This window comes from Thermobia domestica, chromosome 2 (genome assembly GCF_964235325.1).
Source record: "Thermobia domestica chromosome 2, izTheDome1.hap1.1, whole genome shotgun sequence".
NCBI classification, from domain to species: Eukaryota; Metazoa; Arthropoda; class Insecta; order Zygentoma; family Lepismatidae; genus Thermobia; species Thermobia domestica.
In genome coordinates, this window is record NC_137455.1 from 242,818,082 (window position 1) to 242,839,318 (window position 21,237).

The window sequence follows — 21,237 nt, forward strand, 5'->3', positions numbered from 1 at the left end:
GTCTATAAAAAATCTCCGCTGACAAAGCTAAAGGCTATTGTTGAGAGTTGGGAGTTTTGAGCAACAATAACGCTCTGACACTTACAACCGCCGCGGTGCCGACATTTGCACTCCTTGCGACAAAGCTATGTCGGCCGCTCTAACAATACACACAAACAATATTTAGTTATCGGCAACCAAAAAGAAATTAGTCCTGTTTGTACTGTCAAATGTCTCGTGAAAGAAAATTATAAATCAGAAGTCATGTACATGTAGTGCAGGCTTCATGGTGTGCGTGTTCTTCTTTTGTCTCCTGAATTTCGACTCTTAGTAGAAGAATCGTTGCGTTAATGTGTTCTTTATCAACATGTCGGAAAAAAAGAAGCCTTCTAGAAATGTATACAGAAAAAGAAGAGCACAGTTAGCGGCTGAAAATGAGAAACAGGCAGCAGCATTAAAGAAATTCTTTCGTACTCCTGAAACAGACAATAATGGAAATGAAAACGTAGAACCAGAGAATGAGGAAACCAGCAAGAAATCAACAAATATTCCAGAAGATAACATCACAGTACAGGTAAGTAGGCCTACATTACGTAACGTATTTTCGTTTTATTACGTTTAATAGAGAAAAGGTGTTTACACGTCTTAGCAGGCTGGGGTGGGTAGGGTGGCGGCCTCTCAGATTTGCGGCGAACTTCAGGCTCAAAGAAAGCTCTTTCTCCATTGATATAAGTACCAATAATTACATTCTATACAAACACTGATGCTTGATACGTGTACCAAAGCGATAAGACTTTTACTCGTTAGATGTGTATTAACCAACTTTAGCTGTATTTCAAGCATTCATCTATTAATTAAGTAGAGGGCCTCCATAGTCTAGTCTAGAGGTTAAAGCGTTGGGCTCATGTCTACGTGCTCCTGGGTTCAATCCCCGGACTTTCCGCATTTCAACGGCAGGAAAACTGGGGAGTCACATAAATAAAGATATGACGGTCACTTGGCCTGCAAAGCTCCTAATACGCCTGTTGGCGGGTAGTGACACGACCGGCTGACCCGCGTTCTGTTACCCAGGTGGATGAATTTTTACCACTCGCTATCAGATGGCGTTGGAGCAGGCCCAGGATCTATTGGTCTGCCGTGCCAGTGGTTATTATTATTACTATTATTATTATTGTTATTATTAGTAATAGTAGTATTGTAGTAGTAGTAGTAGTAGTATCGTCTACTAACTAGAATTCTGAAGAGTTAAAATGTATGATTGTTACCGTTAACAGATCCCCGTGGAGTTTCGCTATCAAAAATTGTACAATAGACCCATTATTTCATAAACGGATCGTAAATAAGTAACATGTACCAGTGTAAGACTATATAGATTATGTTTCTAAGCAATACGATTAACGTGACTTAAAAAAAAGTGTTCAGGCTTCGGCAGCTAATTTCAATGTATTCGCATCTCTTTTATGAATGCGCTGATTCTTGATGATTTTCACAACACAAAGTTGTTAATGAATACGGAGAGAATTTAATTTTTATGTACAGTTAGCAAAAGAAAAAATGAGGCCATTCTTACCTAGATTCTGTAAGAATCGACCCATTTTTTTGTTTTCCTAACTGTACATTTTCACAATGAACATGGAACATGTAGATTCAATATACGCAGTTATTTTATCATTTATGCATTTTCTTCACCTTTAGAATACAAATTAAATATATTTTTTTCTTTTAAGAAAAGAAACTTTATTTGTAACGTATTGGTTCTTTTCCTTTCCACAGGTGGATCGATCGATTACGAGCATTTCGCAGGAGGAAGAAGAACAATTGAAATCTGGAGCAATTGATATACGAAACGAAGATGGATCAGCATTTCCACAGGAAATTGTAATAGACGTAAGTTAAACATTTTGCTATTTGAATAAAATTCTGAATTGCATGTTGGTTGAATATCACGCAATTACAGCATTGTGTAAAATATAAGAGGAAATGCAGTGAAACATAATTACTTTTATTATTAGAGTACATTGCAATTCGACAGGCATAAATTATAAATTCGACAGACCAACAATTGTTTCTAAATATCTTCTACCAATATGTTCATGACGGCCTAGCTTCTATATATATATATATATATATATATATATATATATATATATATGGTGCCTTCCATTTCAATTCAGGCAGAGCATGTACCATCACCATCTCAGATATTGTTGAAACTTTTTTTATAGCAACTAGACATGTTTTTAAGAGACCCATATTTTTTTGTTTTGTCGAAAAAAAATTTCCCGCCAAGTAATGGGCCATCAAAGACGGAGAGTACAATTTATGAATTGTAGAAGACATGGAAAATGGTCAACTTCGGAGCTTCACCATTCGGCTATGGAGACAGAGTTATAATTCTTGTTGTGGTATGTACATAGGGATATAAATAAACTATATTTTATTATAGTTTGGTTTGCGCGTGCGTATCTTTTTGTACATAAATTAACAAATGAACGTCAATTTATCTGAAAAGTCGAAGTTTGCGAATTTTTTTCGAGCACTTCTAGTTCGAATTTTAAAATTCTGTTTTCACGGTTGGTAAGACCTGGTTACCCGCTTTCCGAAAAAAAAAATTTGTATTGCTTCTGTGTGCAACCGTTTTGTCGCAAAAAATTCGAGAAATTGTAAAATTTTCAAAAATCGCCATGTTTGGGCGCCATTTTCTCGAAAACACCATCTTTTAAAATTCTGAAATTTTGTCAGATGGTTCAACTTTACATGAATAATAAACACACCAAACACCATTCTCGACCAATCCTTCATGAATTAACTGCAGCCTTTTAAAATTAGCGAAGTTTCCTTAACTTTGATGTCACAGTTAGCAACACTGGGAACAATAAAAGTGCAATGATTAGATGATGTTTGTGGTTCACATTCATTAAATGAAGAATAAAAGGTTTTCTTGACTGTTTTTTATTATTATTTTGATCAAGAAGGCTTTCTGAAATAGTAAAATGACCCTCCCCCTACTCCTCCGTTTTCTTAAACCGAAATAATCTGAGGTGGAAATTACGATTACGAAACACACAAATTTTAAGTTTACTTGAAATGGCTATCCAATTAATTCTGATGATCTACAAAAAGTCTGAATTATTGCCTCAGTGATGATTTGGAATGCTCCAGTCAAAGTCTCAATTAAGTGCGATGTCATTACAGTGATCGAAAAAGGGCAAAAAGTTAAAAAAAATCGAAACGTTTTCTTACGCGTACCAAAGAAATTTACTGACTTTTTAAACAAAACAATCCCAACATAAGAATGGGTCACTCGGAATTTTACAGTATTCGACTAAAGTGGGTCAGTTCGCAACCTGCGAGGGAAGTGTGTATGTGTGTATGTGTATTCTGCAAATTCTAGGTTAGCTGCTACTGCGTTGCTACAAATCAAAGGTTCAGCCTCTATTGAAGCTGTCGTGAGTGACCTATTTCCTTTAGTAGTATGATCCGTAGAAAATGACAACTGTCTTCTTCAAGAATGTGGTGAATGTCCTGGAGTGGAACGAATAAGTGTGGAGTCTTTAATCATTGATCCTGATGAAAATGAGTGTTATGTATGCCATATGGGAAAACAATAATCTCGTTAAAAAAACTGACACTTCCTGTTTTCGTATCGTACATTGCTGAATTAACTGTAAGAATTCTAATTCATGACTACATCAAGATAATCCAAAGAGAAATTTCAAGATACAAATTATATTTTACTTCATGTGGACTTTGCTGAAAACTGGACTGTTATTCTGCAAAGTGAAATTCAGAGTTATCACCGGGATATGAAACAACTGACAGTTTTGTTGTAATAAACGACGATAAAACACACGATTCGGCTCATTTACTCATAGCCATAGACAAGATTCTAAAAATACTCGAAGAAAAGCAAAAATATATTTTATAGAAAAAGGTTTGAATACGAGAAAAAAAGTGTCTACAATTTCCCAAACCGTGTCAGTGATTTCTGGTGGTGCTGCATCCCACTTTAAAAATCGCTGTCAGATGTTCGAGATGCAGACAGGTCCGATAAAGCAGTGGTTTTGCAGTGAAATCGGCCATGTAAGGGTCTCTGCGACGGTATTGAGGGGGGGGGGGTGTAAAGAATGTGGCAACGCGGCATAACCTTAAGCAAAAACAGATACACAGTATTAGAACGCAGAAGAAAAAAATGAAATGAAATCTTTAAGTTTTACGTCCCACGCTTATGCCGGTTAGGCTAAAGAAGACGGTGATTATGAGAAATGAATGAAATGGTGGAATGTAGAAAGTGGGGGGAAACGGGATAACCTCGAGAAAACCCACGAGCACGGTGTTTGTCCACCACAAAACCTACACGGCGCGAGCTGGGATCGAACCAGGGACCCCAAGCACCGGAGGTGAACGCTCTACCACTCAGCCACCGCGCCCCCACTAAAACCGCAGAAGAATTCGTGAGTATAGTGCAAGTACAAACTCCGGGTATTACTCTCGTTTTGTTGCCTGGAACTCAATTCGACGACTTCCGGAAGAAAAAAAGGGAAAGTATGCGACCGGTAACTGGTATTCAACGAAATCATCTTTGGCTTTCGGAAAATGGCGAAGTTTTTATGGCAGTAACGGGTCACCATGAACTAACTTCATGCTTCCCCCAAAATCGAACTTCTGCAATTCAAAGTGAAGATTTAAGAAATCTGCAAAAAGGAACTTTTGTTACATACATAGGCCTATATGTATGATAACCAGTGGTGAGTAGCAGAAATATTATGAATAAATCATGAATTACGTGAAGTTGAAGTGCTGTTTATGCTTCCACATGGACCTTCAGCATTTGTGACTATCGCCAATGTGCTACGCAGGGGCGGATCCAGGACGGACTTCTGGAAGGGGGAGGGGGTAATACTGCTACTTAGAGCTACTTTTAAGAGCTCCAAACTCTGAGATCGGTTTTATTTATATATAAAATAAAATTTCTTCCCCCTAGATCCACTCCTGGACGAGTTGTGAGTGAGCCAACACCTATTGGAGCACCTGGATGGTTACATGCTATTAGCGAAGAAGACACCAACCAAGCAAATGATTGGTCCATGTAAATAATAATAATAATAATAATAATAATAATGTGAAATTTAGTTTCCGAAGACCATTTTAAGTAAGTCAACTTGAAATTTCTGCGTTTCGTAATCGTAATTTCCACCTCAGATTATTTCGGTTTAAGAAAACGGAGGAGTAGGGGGAGGGTCATTTTACTATTTCAGAAAGCCTTCTTGATCAAAATAATAATAAAAAACAGTCAAGAAAACCTTTTATTCTTCATTTAATGAATGTGAACCACAAACATCATCTAATCATTGCACTTTTATTGTTCCCAGTGTTGCTAACTGTGACATCAAAGTTAAGGAAACTTCGCTAATTTTAAAAGGCTGCAGTTAATTCATGAAGGATTGGTCGAGAATGGTGTTTGGTGTGTTTATTATTCATGTAAAGTTGAACCATCTGACAAAATTTCAGAATTTTAAAAGATGGTGTTTTCGAGAAAATGGCGCCCAAACATGGCGATTTTTGAAAATTTTACAATTTCTCGAATTTTTTGCGACAAAACGGTTGCACACAGAAGCAATACAAATTTTTTTTTTCGGAAAGCGGGTAACCAGGTCTTACCAACCGTGAAAACAGAATTTTAAAATTCGAACTAGAAGTGCTCGAAAAAAATTCGCAAACTTCGACTTTTCAGATAAATTGACGTTCATTTGTTAATTTATGTACAAAAAGATACGCACGCGCAAACCAAACTATAATAAAATATAGTTTATTTATATCCCTATGTACATACCACAACAAGAATTATAACTCTACCTGTCTCCATAGCCGAATGGTGAGGCTCCGAAGTTGACCATTTTCCATGTCTTCTACAATTCATAAATTGTACTCTCCGTCTTTGATGGCCCATTACTTGGCGGGAAATTTTTTTTCGACAAAACAAAAAAATATGGGTCTCTTAAAAACATGTCTAGTTGCTATAAAAAAAGTTTCAACAATATCTGAAATGGTGATGGTACAATTTTATATTTTTTTGCCTGAGTTGAAATGGAAGGCACCATATATATATATATATATATATATATATATATATATTTAGTTAGCTAGTGGGATTAAATTAACTATGTTTCACTTACTTTCCATGAAGCATATACAATATTATTGATTTTCTTTGGTTTAATTTGGCGGGTGTTGTAGATGAATTTCGACCTGAACTCGGGATATAAATCGAATTATTATTTTTGTAACAAATAAGCAAGCAGTAGAACTGATTAGAGATTTTCACTAACTGACATTAAAAAAAAAAAATCTTTTAACAGACTATAGTTTGGCCACATACATTTTACTGTAATTATTGTTTTTAATCTGTTGGAAAAATTAAAATACTGAGGTTCAAACTGTATATGCTTTTGTACTGTAATATAAGAAAGCTAATAATTTGCCTGCTATAAGTAATTAATTTATGATGATGATTGGTGTTCTTCCCGGAGGCATGTGTTTGACCCCGAAGGTCTCTCAGCAAGGTGAAACCATGGTGGCTTTGCATTGCTTTCCATGGGATGATGATGACGTTCTAAGGGCGGGATCCGAACCACTTGTGTCCTCACCGAGAATCGAACCCGAGCTCCCTTAGTTATAAGGCGATGAGCTTAACCAGTCGTTCTGCGGAGACACCAATTAAATTATAACATGCCAAATATATAAACAATCAATCAAAAACATCTTTAGGGTCACACTTACTCAATTTTTGGAATTCCTTTCTTGTGTCTAGGTGCATAATATCACTGTATTCCGTTCAAGTTGCTTTGACGGAAGACATATGGGATAACATTTTTTTAAAAAATAATAATATGTAATATTTATTGCCTTAGTGGTTGAATGACTAGCAGACTCACATTTGATGCAAGAGTTAGCGGATTCTATCTCCCAAGGCTTTTTATATTGAGCATCGCAAGGAAATCGGAAAACTTTTCAAGTAATATAAAGTACCAAACTCTAATCCAGAAAGCGCCAAAACATTACGATGCAAGTCAACTAACTTATCACATACCAACCCACCACATTTAAAGAGAAAGAAAAAAAGGACAGTCAGTGGTGTTTCGCAGCTTAAAAAACAGAGTTTAGTTTTAATTAGTGTATAATAATGTGCATATTTTAAAGAAAATACAGATAGTAAGAAATACAAACTTGCTAAAAATAATGTTCAAAGAAATGTTGTTTTCAAAGTTGCATATTTCTTAGGTTGAGTCAGCCACGAACATGTTTGTATCCCGGTTGATCTGGTCGTTCATTACTGATTCAACTTCGTAAGAGGCATTTGTGGAGCCAATCAGGGTAAGGCATTTAACCACATTACAGCACTTCAATGCTAAAACCGAGAATTCTGTGTAGGGCTTCAGAAATCCTGGGCAGATTCTTCTATGTATACAAAAGAATATGACGTGGACGTCTTATATTCGCACGAAACCTGTATTTATTTATTTATTTATTTATTTATTTATTTATTTATTTACTTCAGTTATTATTAAACTTTTCCTCTCCCCCTCTTTATTTATTTATATCTCTCATCTATCGGAGGCTTATTGGTCATGCGCCATTCTAAGTTTTGTGTTTATCCCCGGATGATCTAGCTGCTTGAATATCCCCCACCGCCACCCCACCCATCTTCGGTGCAAGCCTACCATCTTTAAAAATTATGAACACAATTTGAAAAATTACATTAAAGTTTTAGTCACTTATTCTTTGTTAAAAACAATGTTTAAAATAAATTTAACATTATTTTCTACTGACTTTTTTTTTTTTTTTTTTTTTTTTTTTTGCAGGTGTTGGAATTTCAATCAATCGATCTTGATAATCCAGGAAATTGGCCAGAACATATTACGGACAGAATGCGTCAGATACTTGTTAGACGAGGTCCAGTTCAAGTCTCCAAACGAGAGTTCCCAGTAAACAGCGAGGGTCGGCGATTTACTACAAGTAACTACAAAAGACGTCTGCACAATGGAGAAGAAGTTGCTCGTAGTTGGCTTATTTATTCAGTGACTAAGGATGCAATATTTTGTTTCTGTTGCCGTCTTTTCGGTGGTACTACAATGTCACTCTCTTCTCGTGAAGGTTTTTCGGATTGGAAGCATATGTCCGGACTGTTATCAGACCATGATAGATCTTTGACTCACATGAAGGCTTTCCAATCGTGGTTTGAACTTGCAAACCGATTACAGTCAGGTAAAACAGTTGACGCTGAAAACCAAGCAATTATTCGCAATGAAACTGAGCGTTGGAAAGAGGTTCTCAAACGACTGCTGTGTATAATTCAGTTTCTTGCTTCCCAGAACTTGGCATTTCGTGGTCAAAATGACACTATTTACTCAAGAAACAACGGCAATTTTCTCAAACTAGTTGAGTGTATTGCACAGTTTGATGTTACTATGGCTGAGCATTTGCGACGAATAACATGTAAAGAGACCCATGTACATTATTTGAGCAAGGACATTCAAAATGAAATAATTGAACTCCTTGGTTCAAAAATAAAGGATAAAATTTTGACTGATCTAATGAAAGCGACATATTATTCCGTAATATTAGATTGTACACCATACGTAAGTCATACAGAGCAAATGACACTAATTGTTCGTTTCGTGAAGGTAGAACTGGGTAAGGAACCATCCATTGAAGAACATTTTTTGAGATTTTTGTGCATAAATGATTCTTCAGGAGAAGGACTAACTACCACTATTTTGGAAGAATTAGAAAAACTGAAAATTTCTCTCTCAAACATGCGTGGCCAAGGGTATGATAACGGTGCCAATATGAAAGAAAAGAAAGCACTCAGGCGTTCAAAAAAGAATATTAGATCTAAATAGTCGAGCATTTTTTGTCCCTTGTAGCTCCCATTCATTGAATTTGGTTGTAAATGATTCTGCAATGTGCTGTAGTGAGGCTGTAAATTTTTTTGCTTTATTGCAAGAAGTATACAATTATTTTTTTAGTTCCACATATTGTTGGTCTGTTCTGCAAAAACATATATCCAATTTCACTTTGAAACCTCTTAGTGATACTAGATGGGAGAGTTGTATTGATGCTGTCAAATCGTTTCGTTACCAGTTAGGAGAAATTTACGATGCTCTTTTCGAAGCATCAAAGGACTCAAAGATAGACGTTATGGGCAAAAATAAGGCTTGTTCCCTGGCTAGGAAGCTCCAGAATTTTAAGTTCGTTTGTGTTGTGGTGTTTTGGTATGAAGTTCTTTCTTGTGTTAATGTGGTTAGCCATGTTTTCCAACAAGAATCAGTGGACATTCAGCAAACAGTTGATCTGCTTAAGAAAACCAAGTGTCGCCTTGAGAACATGCGAAGTGATGAAGGTTTCCAGAATATTTTGGCTGATGCCAAAGTAATTGCTGAAGAGCTCGACATTCAACCACACTTTGAGAATGAACCAAAACTCCGACCTAGGAAAGTCAAACGACAATTGTATGAATCTGAAGACGAACCGATTAGTGATCCATACAGTGCGTTTAAATGTAACTTCTAATTTTGCACATTAGAAACAATTATCTGTTCCCTGAATGAAAGATTTCAACAACTGAAGCAGCACAGCGAAATATTAGGGTTTTTGTATGACATCCATTCAATAACGGACAAAGAGTATTTACTAAAGTGTTGCAAGGACTTACAACTATCTTTAACAGACAAAGATCACTGTGATATTGACGGATTTCAGTTATATCAAGAGCTCTTACTTTTACCTTCATTTCTTAGTTCTGAAAATGGGAGCAAACTGTTGCAAGTACTTACATATATTTACAAGAACTCCCTTATTGGGTTATTTCCAAATGCAACTATTGCTCTAAGAATCTTACTAATTATTCCTGTGTGTAGCTTCAGCAGAAAGAAGTTTCTCCAAGTTGAAACTTGTAAAGAACTACCTACGATCAACGATGACGCAAGAGCGTCTTGTAAGCCTTTCTATGATGTCTATTGAATGTGATGTTCTGTGTGAGCTTGACACTGATACTTTAATTAAAGACTTTGCAGTGAAAAAGGCACGAAAAGTTAATTTTACTTAGCATTGTAAACAAGTCAAAGGACAATTTGCATTAAAACTGTATAAAGATATAAAATTATATTACTGGTTGTATTATTTGTATTACGAAATCTTTGTACAATGCTGTTACAAAATATATTTGTATGTTCTTTTGTTCATATATGTGTTCTCTTTCGCAGTTAACAAGGTTGTTTATGTATATATGTGTAAATAAATGCTGTATCGCATCATCAATCTTAATTTTATATAAATCGTTGTTTCTTGAATCGTTCTGTAAATTTCTAATCAGTGACGTAGAATATTTTGCATGCTCATGTGTAAATAATTGTTTCGTATATCGTTAACCAAAACTTACTCTGTGTATTTAACTGACAAAATTTAAGATCTTACTCAGTTTGATAATTGATTCTTATAGTTATAGAGTTCAAGGAGTTATCCTTTAGCTATCTGTAAGGTAGCATAGCAAATTTAAACTCAGTAATACAAATGGGTTGTAGGGGGCGCCATATGGATTCTTTGCCCGGGTGATATTTTCCCCTTCCGCCGGCCCTGCTTATACTTTTATTTTTTACATATATCTCCCTCCTCTCCATCCCCGATGTTGCACCGTCAAAGTATAATGATAAAAATAGTGCCAGGTCTGAGCTCCACCTATGTTGAAAATTTGATAAAAAGATTGTTCGGGTGTTTCAAGAGTTAAGTTTTATATATATATATATATATATATATATATATATATGCCTCCCCCTCTGCTCCTCCTCCCGGAGGTTCTACCATCAAAGTGAAACTATAAAAACTTTTCAGTTCCGAACCTCATACATGTTAAAAATTTGATTAAGATCGGTCTGGTGGTTCAAGAATTATTAAGTTGCAAACTTAGTCACTTTTATTTTTATTGATTTGGATTTTTGTATACCTTCCCCTCCTCCTCCTCCCATATGTTGCTCCTTCAAAGTGAACTAACAAATAACATTCCAGGCCCAAACCTGATCACTATTGAAAATTTGATCCATTTCAAGCGGGTGGTTCAAGAGATTAAGAGTAAAAAATATAGTCACTTTCAATTTTATAATATAGATTTACTGTTGTAGTATAATGTTATATCGCTCAATCCTCGATGTGCCATATACCTAAGAAGGCTAAAAGTTATATTGATAAACAATTATTCAACGTATAAGCAACCGCCCATGAAATCAAACTTGCAGTCAGATGCACTAAGTTAATGTTAATGTCATGAAAATGTTATTTCGATATTAATTTTATTAGCACATATTAAAAATTTCCAAGTGATGTTTGAGTCTCGGAGCCAAGGTCATCCCATGTAGTCGGCACCTATGGTGTACAGAATTACCGATGTTCAATACTACATTTCTCTTCAGTTTTGGAAGAACACCACCACTAATATGCTTTGAAATGAAACGAAGTATCTAGTTTAACGTCCCACAGTTATGCACCAAGGCTAAGGGAGACGGTGATGATGAAAAATTACTGAAAAGGTGGAATGAAGAAAGTTTGAGGAAACGGAAAAAACCTGAGAAAACCCACGCACACAATGTTTGTCCACCAAAATAGCTTACATTGCGCAACATGACACACGTGTGTCTTGAAAACGAGCAATATCTACAGAAAACGCGAACAACCAATTCAGGAAACGATATACTGTAGCTATATGCTACAGGGGCAGATCGACTCACACGGATTGCATAAAACTATTGGGAAAACATTCACTCCAGTGGCATTTTTACTGAAGCCAAAAAATTCAAGTAAAAGATGTAATGATTTTTCTTCTTTTTTCACATTCTATAAAAAAGTTCAAGTAGTACCAGTACTTGTGCAAGACTCTTGCGCAAGAGTCTTGGTCTTGCAGGTGTAGTCTTGGTCTTGGTCTTGCACCCCTTGGTCTTGGTCTTGGTCTTGCATCTGTATTCCTGGTCTTTGTCTTGGTCTTGCATGCAATACTCTTGCAAAAACTGTAAGACCAAGACCCTTTCGCTCATCACTAATACCAAGCCATAACTGAATGTGATTACTAGCAAAAATCACAAATATAATCTCTACTTCTGGATCGGCACAGCCATTGTGTGCTCACATTAAACATGATGAACGCTGGACCCAAACTCATCCCTTGTATCATCAGAAAATTTGCTGTAATAAAAAATACGCTTAGTATTGTTGTCACCATAAATGTATATGTTTAATTGTCCAATACCGATCAGTGGCGGAGCCAAGGGGGGCCAGGCTCCCTTGCTCAAATTCTTGGCCCCCCTAGTGCCCCCCCACACAAATGATGCTATTATAGGTCGACAAACGGTGAGTTGCCAGTGGCTACAAGTGAAACTACTTCCGAAACATCTCTCGAAACAAAGTTACGAACTGCAGAATACCGTTGCGTTCCGAATAAAATAGCTTCACTCGTTTTAGTTTGTAGTACGGGAAGATCTAATTCACGGAAATCTGTGGGATGCTTGCATTGACCTCGCCACCTGGACATTCATTTTAACCTCTGTCTATTATCTAGTTATCTCCTTTGTTTTTGACAAACAACCAGAAAAATAGAAAATCAGTCGGCATTCACAGTCGCTTCAATGTTCAAAGTCATACTAAAATATGATATGCATACTTGCAAATAATATGCACTGCAGTAAAACATTACATTTGTGTTGGAAGAAAAAAGTCTTCGTACACTAAGTAATTGATTTCCATTGATTATGGCGACATAGAACAAATGCATAGCACCCATTAAACAATTTGGTATTATTATTATTATTATTATTATTATTATAATGAGTTTATCTACCAAACAACTATTTATTGATTAATAAAAATGAATAATCAATTATATTTAGTTACGTATGGTAGATGACTTCAGATTATATTACTTACTGACCGACAGTATCCCACGCTGTCGTATCTGTGCGTAAGAGGTAAGTTCTAATTTTTTCATTGTAGAAGTTAAGTAAAAGAACCTGTTTTACCTTGAAATGCTTAATTACAATTTTATTTGCACAAAGACAATTCTAACATACAAGATCATATTAACGATGCTATTTGCATATACGAGTTACTTGTCACAAAAACTAATTACGCTAGGAAACTAAAACTATGCTCAGACTGTCTTTCTTAGCTAACTTTTACAAGTGGTAGCAATTGAAACTCACATGAGTATATGGTAACCTCTCACCCGAAGTCCAAGGTTAATCACTTTGCACATGGCTAAAAAAAAAAAAAAAAGAATGTCTCTGTTGCCTCCGTTTTCACTCTCCCCCTCTGCCAGCCTGAATCCCCATTATATTACCAAATGTTATCCATCTTTTGGTAATATAATGATTTTTTTTCAATTATAAAGTCTCATTAGTTTCTACCACCGTTGTCCCTTAGGACAAGTTATTATAACAAAGGAAAAACATATTAATGGTTCCTCTTGATTACTTTTCAAGGCTTTTTCTTATAATTCACTTAAGCAGTATCACTGTTTGTTTTACAAATTATCATATCCATTTAATCCTTTTTTTTTTTCATAAAATCTGTTTTCAACACATTATATTATCACGCGGTATTAAAACAAATCTGGAACTTCTGATATTTACCTCCATCATTCCATCCGGAAAATTAGTGTGATCTGTACACGAGGGAATGTTTTCGGGCTGCTAAAATTAAGATTACTGGTGCCATGCTATAACTTTGAGTTTCGCCTTATCTCAAGTAGATGCAGATATGTCAGAAGGTTTGATTGTTTTAGATACACTAGTTCAAACGCTGTCCAAGATGAGGTCTGGTTAATATGTCTCTCAACGAACAATATTCGAACAAATTTATCAAGAATGTTTGGAGATCTGCAAAGAAAGTGGTCTCGAATTCTAGAGCCGGAAACAAATAGAATAAAGGGGTTCCTCGTGGAAACGAACTAGACATCCGCCATCAGAATATCACAAATTCATTTGGGATGAATCTTTTCTTTTATTGGATGCAGAAAACGAATCTTCTAAAGATAATATATCTATCAAGAGACATCTTTCTCCCTACTATTGATAGACAATCACTGATATGGAAAACAGCTTTGTATCATGTTGCAAAATCATCAGATCAATCACCACTCTACAACCAAAAAGTAAAAACTTTTTAAAATTACAACATTGTCGAGCCTATAACCCAGCATTATGGAGTGATCTGCAAACATTAAAGTGAGAACTCAAAATCCTCCCAAACACAATTAATAGAGCAACCCAAAAGCATAAAAAGCATATAAAGCATAACAGCAATTTACACATATGATTGGTACTTTAAACATGATTGTGATTGTCTAGGGGTCAAGAAGAAACTAGTTTTAAAAGCATAATTTCAGACAATAAAGCATAATTTAAAATATATAGCACAATTCTTGGAAAATTCTCTTTAACTGAAAGTTTAACATACTGTGTTAATATTTTTTAAAACCAATATTTACAATGCAAAATCATTGCGAACATAACAATGCAACAATGAAAAGCTTATTTTTATTTCTGTAAACTTTTTGGTGTAATCCTCTGATGTGGAGAAAAGAAAAACGTAAAAGAAGAAGTTTTTCCGCCAACAATGAATAGTATGCAAGAACTCCATACTATATTATGTTGACTTTTTGAACTTAAGCACTTTCTGTACTTTTTGGTGGCATCTTTTACTTTCTCTTTCTGTATATATGTACCGGTAAGGCGCAAACAAATGATAGAAAAAAATTATTCGAGCAAAGCACATCTCTTTACAATGAATTAAGTAGAAAGTTCATTAAATATGAAAGAAACTAGTTGCAAAAAATATCAATAAATAGATCAAGATATTTAGAATATTTAATGTATAATAAATATTATACATTATACACGATTAATGTAAAATAATCATTGAAATTAACAATAAAGCATAATTTGAAAAAAAAAAGCATAATTAAACAAAAAATAAAGCATAATGTGGGTTGCCTAACAATTAAGTTGTATGAAGACGAGAAGAAAACCAAATCTGATTCAAAGCATTTCGTTGATCTTCTTTGTGTCTACAAAAACGCATTCCTAGAAACCTACATGCTAGGTATCATCTATCAGTTTCTAGTGCTACACGTGAAAGGTCATTCTCTTCTTTGAATGGATTAACGACTTGTATGCGCAATTCAATGACTCATGGTAGGTTAAAAAACTTAGTGTTACTTTATATTGAAAAGAAAATTGCTAAATCGTTAGATCTTTAACAAGTTGTGGATATGTTTGCTGCTGCCCACACGAATAGAAAGATCCTCTTCAATTAGAGGCATGAACCTATAAGTTATTTTCTTTACCTGTAAAAGTGTGTTTGCTTCCACTTAAGTCAACCAGCCACACATATTTTAAACGCCATGATTAAATAACTATTTACTTATATTAGAAATCAATTGCATTAATGAATCCTAGTTGTTTGAGGTACTAAATTCTTATATTTTCACTGTTTTCCAAAGAGTAAAATCATGAACAACAAAGATGGAAACATTCACCTTGAATACACAGACACACACACACACACACATATATATATATATATATATATATATATATATATATATATATATATATATATATATATATATTGGAGATGGCCCCCTCAAAATCCTCTTGGGCCCTTCATTGGCCCGCCCTGAAGAAAACTCTAGCTACGCTACTGATACCGATAGATATTTTTGTAATCGGAATACCATACGGAATACCAAGCTTTTCTTGCGGGTATTCTATATTGCTCTCCACGCCAACTTGGAAACGAAAGAGCTGTTAAACCCATTCAAAGGCGTATAGGATAATGGCGCTTATCAAACTACCACTCTGTATATCCAACGTCATAGTAAACAAAGAATTGTTGTTCTATTACATTTCAATAGGAAAATACAGGTTGTAAAACACTTACTTGTAAAAGTTTTCAGGAATAGGAAATTAGATTTTCACGTCTACCAACACAACGACCTTAACAGTACAGGGTGTGCTAGGCATTTGACATTTAGGTGTCCCAGCTACTTTTTGGGTACCCGACACTTGGCACATATGATATTCATGTGCTAAGTATATAATTCAGCTTACCTATAGTTTTAGGTACTTGTTACACTTAATTGATATTTGCAAATATTTACAGTCCGCAGCAAAAAAAAAAAAAAAAAACTGCAACATGAGCATGTAAGTTTATTGCAAAAACGACGAAGTCTTTTGTTCGAAAATAAATGTGCAGGGGAGGACGCCTAGGTCTCCCCTGGCGTGATTGTGCCACTTAGACGTTATGTTGATTCATTCCGCTGTTAGGCGTAGTTTCACTATAAACTTACATGCTCATGTTGCAGGTTTCTTGCTGCGAACTGTACCATAAATATAGCATTTATGTACCTGGCTCAGTTTCGCACTCTTTGTTTTTATGTCGTCACTTGGGACATATATCTGTCATGTTCTAGGTACGTTCTTTAGGTACATACTGTTTCAGATACTCTAGCAGCATTTGTTGCTTCTTTTTCTAAGAAATTGTGTACTAGAAGCAAACAAACGCATCAATTTTATTAGATGGCAACTGTTGTCGATCATTTGAAAGTGAATATGGAAGAACCATGAAATAAAGTAAACAGACACTCGTCACTTTGTTATAAAATTACATGGCGAGTAGATTTTATCTGATTCCAAACGGTTATCGTCGAATATACGCGGTTAAAGGAGCACTATGATTAGCAAAATTCAAAAGACTTCAACAATTTATCCCTCTACAAGCGACATTGTCTCCATCGCCTCCGTGACCAAGTCGGTAGAGCACGCGGCTAGTAATCCAAAGATTGGTGGTTCTCGCCCACCCTGGAGTACATTTTTTTTACTTGTTTAAAGTCGTGTTTAGACTCACCTTAATGTAAACGCATTACGCATATAGGCGATTTAACATATTTTGGGGGAGTAATTTTGTGGTTCATTGACGCTTACGGCATGGGGAACATACTAGGCACGTTCCCCGGTATGTCAGACATGTGCCTAGGGGAGGACATAGACTGTGACTATCATTTGCCATCCATGTGATTTCTCTCTCAAAGATGCGTAAGGCACGTACTGGACACATTCCCATGTACCTGAGGGAACATGATAGGCATATGCCTGCTTTGTGATAGTGCTGTTAGGGGAATGTCACAATTACAAGGAGACTGACTGTAGAGTATCGTGGGAATGTGAGGTAGTATTTTCTTTCCTCTCCGCTTGGAAGCAACACATCACAGGTGAGATAATGAGGTGTTCTATATTATCCGACTATTCCATAATACCCGAACTTCCTCTATTGTAATGTTAGTTCCGTCTCTCCGTCCCTTAGTCCGCACGATAACTTTTGAATGGATATAAATTCGTAATTCTGTTTTGCAAATCGATACATACAGTGATTATCTCGTAGCAGTTCTTTAATGAAGGTGATCCGTCCACCGGAATTGGTAGAAATGAGTCATTTTCGGTTTTAACGAAAACTATAAATCAAAAACGGTAATAGATATACGGTAAAAACGATAACTTAAAGCGATTTTCGGCAATTGATTAAGCATTTCAGGAATAACTTTTATCTTCATCCATAACGCTCTACCAAAGCCAGAAGTGGAAGACTTACTACAACTTCCTGTTTCAATTTAATCTAATAGAGCATAAACTGTAAGAGATTGCGAGGAGCTGTTTGTGGGAATTGATTTGGCGTTGTAGGAGTAAGTGCCACATTCTCTCTTAAACCTCTAATTAAACCGAAGGTGACAAAAATCAACCACTTCAGGTTTTAGTATTGATCGCTACAGATTAAAAGCGGTCACAGATAGCGAGATTCAGTTTTCTGTAATCAATTAAATGTCCCAAGAATACATTCCATATATCCAGAACCAGATGAATGCCTTGCAGCTGACCCAGAAACCGAACAGAGAGAACTGTAGCCGTTAAATGTAGGGATGTACTACGTCGGCTCTAGATTTAGGTCGGACGAGGATATCATGAGGCACATAAAGAAGAAGAAGGGCGCTTCACAGATGGAAGTAATACATCTCAGAAAAAGAAATTACATGATAACCCCCCGACTCAAAAAGCTTGAGAAATATTTCTACATATCTTCGAGGAGGACGAATTTGCTTCACACACGGCATTTGACAACGAAGAAGAAATCGAGAGCTCCGAAGAAGAAGAGAAAGAAGAAATTGGCTCTGCTTAGAGCTCACTTCTTAATAAGTCATGGAGTAAGCATCAAAGGTGCACATTACATAGTGGAAGAGTCAAAAGTACAGGTGAGGCCGGAAGCACTGGAACTGTTACCGGTATGGTCATCTGCGCCAGCAAAGAGTATGTTTCAGATGTGCACAAACGCATGAAAAGTCATGCAATAAACCTGTTAACAAGACCATCTGTGCAACCTGTACCATAGAAGGACATAGGACTGCCACTGAGGATTTCCCTAAAAAAACCCCATCACACAGAAATGCTACAGCATATAAGAATTATTTACCAACACAAGCGCAACGGGAAGACTAGCCATTAAGAACAACCTAAGAGGATAGAGCCTGTAACATGCATGGCTTCTAGTAAATTTGACGGAAGCCAGCACAGGTCATATAGTATATATCGTGTGAAGTATAATACGAGATTGAAAAATCAACAAATTTATTAACAAGTAAAAGAATGATTTTTTTCTTACACGTTGAATAACAAATGGTCAGTTCGTGCCTATCAACAACAAGTAATATATTAATGAAGTTCCGAAATAGTAGTTTAGATAACGTATCCTTCAAATAATTCTTAACCATAAATTTCCTTTATACTTAATACTAGAAATAATATTTGAAATGAAATAAGAAGGTGCGCACAAATGATTCATATGCAAATGGCCGAGTGACAGGTTAACAATTTGGAAGCAGGAGCGTCATTTCAGATTTTGCTTGGGGGGCAAAACCCCTTGATATAAGTAAAATTTCGCGCATTTCACTGATTTACTACTATTTTATTGATAAAATCTATATAAATATCAAACTCAGGGGGGGGGGCAATTGCCCCTCCCTGCCCCCCTAAATGACGCCCCTGTTTGGAAGGTTAATAATACTAAATATATATATTTAAATGAGGCCTTTCTATGCCGGAATGGTACCATGGAACTTCCTTTCCCATTTACATATTATAAAAAGAAGTGTTATTACATAATAGATTACGACCTTATATTGGACGTAAGTAATTTCATAACCCTACGTCTTACCTGCTAAATCCAAAGTGAGTGCTAATCGGTACGGCACGGCTTAGCTCCGGCTCTAGTACTGTAATTGCCCACCAAATGGCAGCACACTTCAGACACAAGGCAGCATATACAGGGTGCGGCACGTAAAACCGGCCCGTAAAGTGAATACATAAAATGAAATGTAATGTATTGAATATGATTAACTACAACACATAAATGAAGTGTAATGTATTGAATATGATTACTCATCTTCACAGCAGGTGCTGAAAGTGTCCTCCGCCCACTTCAACACACATGTGAGCACGATTGAGGAGATTCATATATACCCTTGTCAGTTCTTGTGTTGTAATGCTATTGGTGACATCCTGGTCTTGAGTTCTTCAATTGTGTGTGGATTTGTTTCGTATACTCTTCCCTTTAACAGTCCCCATAAGTAAAAGTCACACGTGGATAAGTCTGGTGACCGAGGAGGCCACAAGCCTTTGCTGATTGTCCTCTCTGGTGTAAACATCTCATGCACAAGGGACAATGATGCAGCTGATGTGTGGCAGGTTGCACCGTCCTGCTGAAAGTAACATAATTGACGCTCCTCTTCGGTCAAGTGTGTATAAAACTCCTCCAGGATTCCCATATACACGTCACTGTTCACTGTCGTCTCAAAGAATATGGGCCCAATAACGCGTGTGGCGGAAATGGCACACCAATCTTCTCATCATGCAAGGGTACCTGGTGGATTGCGTGTGGATTTTCTGTCGACCAATACCGGTTGTTTTGGGAATTTACGTACCCAGACAGGTGGAACCACGCCTCGTCACTCATGATGAGCATTAGTGGATCCAAGAAACCACTGCCAACATTGCTTAACAGCCATGAACAGAAATGCACCCTCTTCTGCAGGTCAGGCTCCTTCAGTTCTTGCACAACACTTATCTGGTACGGTTTTAACTTCAGTCCCCTTAAGACACGTCTGCAACTTCTCTCACTCGCATGAACCTGTTGACTCAATCTCCTGGTTGACTTTCGAGGACTTCTTGTCATTATCTCCTCCACCTGCATCTTTAATTCAGGTGTGCAGACAGATGGTCGTCTGTTCCTGGGAGCATTTTGAACTGATCCTGTACGCCGCCATTTTTCAATCAATTCCTGAATGGTGCTTTTTGCTGGCACAGAACGTCCTGGAAATTTCTCCCGAAACAAATTCTTTGTTTTCACAAAAGATCCAGTGAGAATGAACCCTTCAACAATGGCAACACGCTCGGGTATCGAATACGGCATTATCACACACTGACACTCACCCGGCTTAACACAACGAGGCCTTTTTCTCAACTGGTTTCGACAAGTTTCACTGGCTGCGGCTGCACGTGACTGCTGCAGGTCACGTAAGTCGACCCGACCTCGACACGCCATCTCTTGGTAGGAAGGTAGATTATTTAAGTGTTGCCAAAAACACAATATACCAGAATATTACGACGGGCCGGTTTTACGTGCCGCACCCTGTATTAGATTATCTGTGCTGAGTTTTAATCACTGCGCTCTTACAATATATTTCTTATACAAAATAAATACAGAAAACATTTATTGGAACTATTACGTTACAAGCCAATACTACAAAAACAACAGGAACCAACAGCAGAAACTACAGAAGAAACCAGCACAAGAAGTACAATTCCACAACAAGCAATACATACATCCAACTATCAAGGAAGCAAAAGACAACATCATGATGTGGGTGTCAAGTATCCTCACCTGCACAACACACCAAGAATATAGAAAATTACTAAAGTTAACCATCAAAGAAACCTCACAACAGGCACACCTGCGACCAATCACAAGTTCAAATGGACATACATACGTTCCAAACCCGGAACATATTGGACAGAAACCAAGAAGGAGGGGGAAGAAGAAACCGACCTAGACAACCACAAACCGGGCTTCAAGGGGATGAAGAAGGTGCCCGAAATGCATGCTAAAAAT

At 36.6% G+C, this 21,237-nt stretch overlaps 3 protein-coding genes across 4 annotated transcripts in view; all 3 read left to right on the top strand.

Annotated features, from left to right (window-relative positions):
• LOC145678416 (uncharacterized) overlaps positions 1-21,237 on the top strand; it is a 133,089-nt gene that overhangs the window by 56,532 nt on the left and 55,320 nt on the right. Inside the window, exon 2 of one of the 2 annotated variants that reach the window (XM_081748540.1) lies at positions 1,753-1,866. The exons of the other annotated variant lie outside the window; for it this stretch is intronic. The gene's annotated coding sequence lies outside the window, so the exon portion shown is untranslated. The remainder of the gene's footprint in view (positions 1-1,752; positions 1,867-21,237) is intronic. 2 annotated transcript variants of the gene reach the window in all.
• On the top strand, positions 347-8,882 carry LOC145679379 (zinc finger MYM-type protein 1-like). Its single transcript, XM_081749962.1, has 3 exons — positions 347-553; positions 1,753-1,866; positions 7,842-8,882. The coding sequence occupies exons 1-3, from the start codon at positions 347-349 to the stop codon at positions 8,880-8,882; spliced, it is 1,362 nt and encodes a 453-aa protein (XP_081606088.1).
• LOC145679380 (uncharacterized) lies at positions 8,944-9,552 on the top strand. Its single transcript, XM_081749963.1, has one exon. The coding sequence runs from the start codon at positions 8,944-8,946 to the stop codon at positions 9,550-9,552; it is 609 nt and encodes a 202-aa protein (XP_081606089.1).

Coding starts and splice junctions, on each gene's coding strand:
- LOC145679380 (XM_081749963.1), top strand. CDS start 8,944: ATGTGCTGTAGTGAGGCTGTAAATTTTTTTGCTTTATTGCAAGAAGTA.
- LOC145679379 (XM_081749962.1), top strand. CDS start 347: ATGTCGGAAAAAAAGAAGCCTTCTAGAAATGTATACAGAAAAAGAAGA. Junction 554..1,752: donor AAGATAACATCACAGTACAG/GTAAGTAGGCCT, acceptor TCCTTTCCACAG/GTGGATCGATCGATTACGAG. Junction 1,867..7,841: donor CACAGGAAATTGTAATAGAC/GTAAGTTAAACA, acceptor TTTTTTTTGCAG/GTGTTGGAATTTCAATCAAT.